We start from the raw sequence: 4,502 nt of genomic DNA, 5'->3' as shown, positions 1-4,502 counted from the left end.
ATCACTGACAACCACTGACCACTGACCACTGCTAAATACTGACCACAACTGACCACCACAGACCATCACTGACAACCACTGACCACGGATGACTGCTGCTGACCACCACAGACCACTGACCTCCACAGACCACCACTGACCGCTGACCACCACAGACCACCACAGGCCACTGACCACCACAAACCACCACAGACCACATACCACCGCTGGCCGCCACTGACCACCACAGACCACCAGTGACTGCTGACCACCACAGACCAACACTGACCACCACAGACCACTGACTACAACAGACTGCTGAATACCACTGACCGCTGACCACTGCTAAATCCTGGCCACTGCTGACCACCACAGACCACTGACCACCACTGACCACCACAGACTACTGACCACCACTGACCACTGACCACCACAGACTGCTGACCACCGCTGACCACTGCTAAATCCTGGCCACCGCTGTCCACCACAGACCGCTGTCCACCACAGACCGCTGACCACTCCTAAATACTGGCTATCGCTAACCACCACAGACCACCACTGACCACCACTGACAACCACGGATCACCGCTGACTACCGCTGACCACTGCTGGCCACTGACCAACGCTGACCATTGACCACTGCTGACCACTGACCATAGCTGACCACTGACCACCAGTGACTACTGACCACCGCTGACTACTGACCAAGATGACCATTGACCACTGCTGACCACTGACAACCACTGACAACTGACCACCACTAACCACAGCTGGACACCGCTGACCACTGCTGGACGCCGCTGACCCCCATGTATGTGTGTGTGTGTGTGTGTGTGTGTGTGTGTGTGTGTGTGTGTGTGTGTGTGTGTCTATCTGTGGAAAGATAGAGAGGGAGACATGGGAGAGAGTGAGAGAGAGAGAGAGGGTGAAACAAATAGAGAACTTCCCTCAGCACTGACCGATATAGACGGAGGACGTGTCCTGGGGACATATGGTGTGTCCCCATCTGATGAACGAGGAACCTGCAATCACCGAGAAATGAAAGCGTTTCTACTGGGCCTCGAAACGTAGCCAGAAAACATTATATTCCATATACTTAGAGACAGTGATTAACAAGTAACATTTATTCTGTAAAAGAGTTTTATTTAATCGATCTTAGTTGTTGTATGCAAGATCTTCCGATTATCCGGAATTCCGGACGAAAAAGTACGTTCAAAACCTAACTCTATTGGGTTTTGTTTATAACACGCAGATTGAAGAAAGAAAGAATAATGAAAAGAAATATTTCTTTTGTTTAAACTGTTTTAGAATGTGTTCTGTTGTTAAAGTCTCTTACAATGTATTCACTCAAGAAGGTTGTTGTCATTTCTAATGTAAGCTCCGCTCATTCTAGTCACAACTTCTGCAGTTCCTACTTACCAACATTAGAGGCCTTCAGGGCGCTGATTTGTTCTTTGGTCGTCTGCAGCTGCTGCTGGGTTGTTTCCTGGGTAGTCTGTAGCTGGTCCTTGGTAGACTGTAGCTGGTCCCGGGTAGTCTGTAGCTGGTCCTTGGTAGTCTGTAGCTGGTCCTGGGTAGTCTGTAGCTGGTCCCGGGTAGTCTGTAGCTGGTCCTGGGTAGACTGTAGCTTCTCCTCAGTAGTTTGCAGCTGGTGCTTGGTGCTGTTCAGTTCTGCTTGGAAGTCAGACATCTGCCGCTTCAGGTCTTCGTTCATGGCACTGATCCTGTCCAGTGAGTTTAAACGTTACAACATTTCTCTGTGTTCTTTCCTGTCGTCATTCTTGGTTTGTGCACTTCATAGGAATCAATCAAAAATCACATGTACTAGCATGTACACACAGCCACAGACAAACACACACACACACACACAGTTCTCCATGTTCTGGAGCTGTGTATGCTGGGAATGATCGTGTTTCCCAGACCAGTCAAAAAGCTGATATGAAACACATGACCTTAAAGCAGCCTGTCTGGTCCTGTGGTTCTCGTGTAAAACACGGAAAATGTTTAAGCATGAAGTCCACATCTGATGCCCCGGGTTCAAACCATGGACCAGGGAAGGTACTGACAGAACACTGACGCAGTAACCACTCGGCTATCACTCCCATCTGTTTGTCTTCTGAATATGTGCAATGTAACTCCTGTGTCTACGAGTGGGCCTTCACGTGAATGGTTGATATTAACCTTACTGGGTAGGCAGCCACGTTCTACATTCCGTGTTCAAGGCGCCACAAAAGTGGTGTGTTTGTCTTTGCATAGGCCTGCTTAGACATGAAGATCTGTGCAGCAGGATCGTCAGTGTGTGTGCTTAATTTTCTGCGTGAAGAGGACAGGGCTATACATGCAGCATGTGTGTTGACCTGGATCAGTAAATTTTGCACCCCCTCATCCACTGTGCACTGTTGGGATGCAACCGCTGACCTTTGTCTTGAATGTACGATATTCCGGCCACTTGGTCGAGGCTTCTATTGAAAAATGAACTGTGGCCAAATTATGTGGCTTCACCAAGAAGTCATGGTTGGTCCTGAGCCTTTCCAATCCGAACATAATTTATTTATTATAATAGATTTTTGCAGAAAAATTACACTTGACATTTCAAAACTGTGAACAACTCTGTGTGTGTGTGTGTGCGTGCGTGCGTGTGTGTGTGCATATGCGTTCATGTGTGTGTGTGTGTGTGTGTGTGTGTGTGTGTGTGTGTGTGTGTGTGACAGAGAGAGAGAGAGACGCTTCAGAAGCTTCATACGTTTGTTTGTTGTTGTTGTTTTTTTTTTACTGACATTGGCCTGACTACAACCCTTATGTGAAGGGGGTACAATTCTTAGTTGCAGCATCAAATGCATTGAATAGAAGACAAACAAACAGTTAATAAAGTAAAACCTGTCAACAAAACAATGCAAAAACCAAGTTAGTTAATCATACACAGGTATATGTATCCACCGCAAGCACACACACCTTCATCATCAACTAACTGCACTCCACCACCTCCATCATCCACCTCCATGTACTCTTCATTAACAAAACAAAAAGAAACAACAAAGTTTGAACCGTTAGTTAATACTCATGAGACCACACACACACACACACACACACACACAGAACCAATGTACTCACGGTTGTGTGCATCGCTTGACGTAGTCTCGCAGTTTCTCGAAGGCTTCCTGCAGGTCCGCTGTCTCTTTGTTCGTCTTTTCCTCTCCTTCTGCCAGCTCATCCTCCACACGGCGTCGTTCTTTGTCCACTTTCGCTTTCAGCCAATCTACGTCTTCATCCAGCTCTTCCTTCAGTCTCTCATCCCCTTCCTTCCGTTCTCCTTTCTCGTGTGTCAAGCCCTCTTCGATCCGCTCCTTTAAGAGTTTGTCTCCCTCTTTGAGCTGTTCTTTGAGGTTGCTGTACAGATCGTTCACTCGTTCCTTGATGATAGTGTCCCCTTGTTTCATGTAATCTTGTAGCCGCAGTAGTGCTCCCTCTCTGACTGACTGACCATTGTTGTAGAGGGCAGCAGGATCAGGAGACAGGGATTTGTTTTCTTGTGGCGAGCTGACCACTGGCTCTGCTTTGAAGCTGAGGAAGATGACAAACACCACACAGGACAGAGCAGTCCACGCCATAGTCAGGTTTCTGCAATAATGCTCAGTGGTTTGAGTCTGCACACTGTTGGTGTTACGATTCAAACTGTTTGGTTTCAACACTCTGGTTAAAAGCTTTTGTGCATGTGCAGCGTGCCCCGTGAGCCATGGATTCTTCCTTTTCCATTGGCTGAAATTATCACATTTTTTAGCCAATGGCAGCCTTCGCAACCGTGATCGAAAGCAGCCAACACATCACAACGTCATCAGCAAAGTTCAGTGCTCTGCCATGAGCTCCTTCCATGAGGACATTACGGATATGGCTGTCACCAAACTGGTTGAAAACCCCATTGTTGATTGTCTAACAAGTGTGTCAGAGGTCACATGTCAGATTCCGGAAACTCAACAAACGACATTGGGTCACCATGAAGAGGACTGGATGCCCCGAACTGACGTCAGCATGGCAGCAGCTAAAAAATGCTGCGTGATGCGTTCATCAGGCCAAGGACACTGACAATCATTGAGACAATTAGTGTGCTTGATCAGGCCACACTGGCTGTAAAGGAGGCACACTGCATCCAGTGAATGTCAGGTCACTCTGACCTCAGCCATTGCTGTAATGCTGCATGTGTGCTCCCCCCTCCCCCTCCCGCCTCCCCCCGTTCCCCTCTCACCCCCTTTCCATCCTTCCTGCTCTTCGGGGACAGAGCAGCTGATTGTGACCACCGCACGTGGAGAGACAGCGTGTTGAGTCTTGTTTGCGTGTGCAGTGCTGTTAGGACATCACGTGACTAAACCACACCACTGGTGGACCCATGTGTGTGTGTGTGTGTGTGTGTGTGTGAGCGCTCGTCTGTGTGAACAATTTGTGTGTGTGTGCGCGCGCACGTGCATACGCTCATCTGTGAACCATGTGTGTGTTAGTGTGTGTGTGTTAGTGTGTGCGTACACGCATGG

At 48.3% G+C, this 4,502-nt stretch overlaps 1 protein-coding gene across 1 annotated transcript; it reads right to left on the bottom strand.

Moving 5' to 3' along the window:
* Positions 1-861: 861 nt before the first annotated feature.
* LOC143289513 (uncharacterized) lies at positions 862-3,832 on the bottom strand. The gene is made up of 3 exons (XM_076598506.1): positions 3,091-3,832; positions 1,399-1,703; positions 862-1,001 (listed from the first exon to the last, which is right to left on the bottom strand). Exons 1-3 carry the CDS (start codon positions 3,585-3,587, stop codon positions 928-930), a joined length of 876 nt encoding a protein of 291 aa, XP_076454621.1. The 5' UTR covers positions 3,588-3,832; the 3' UTR covers positions 862-927.
* Positions 3,833-4,502: the final 670 nt, after the last annotated feature.

This window comes from Babylonia areolata, chromosome 14 (assembly GCF_041734735.1).
Source record: "Babylonia areolata isolate BAREFJ2019XMU chromosome 14, ASM4173473v1, whole genome shotgun sequence".
NCBI classification, from domain to species: Eukaryota; Metazoa; Mollusca; class Gastropoda; order Neogastropoda; family Buccinidae; genus Babylonia; species Babylonia areolata.
This window is presented reverse-complemented; position numbering and strand designations above follow the sequence as displayed.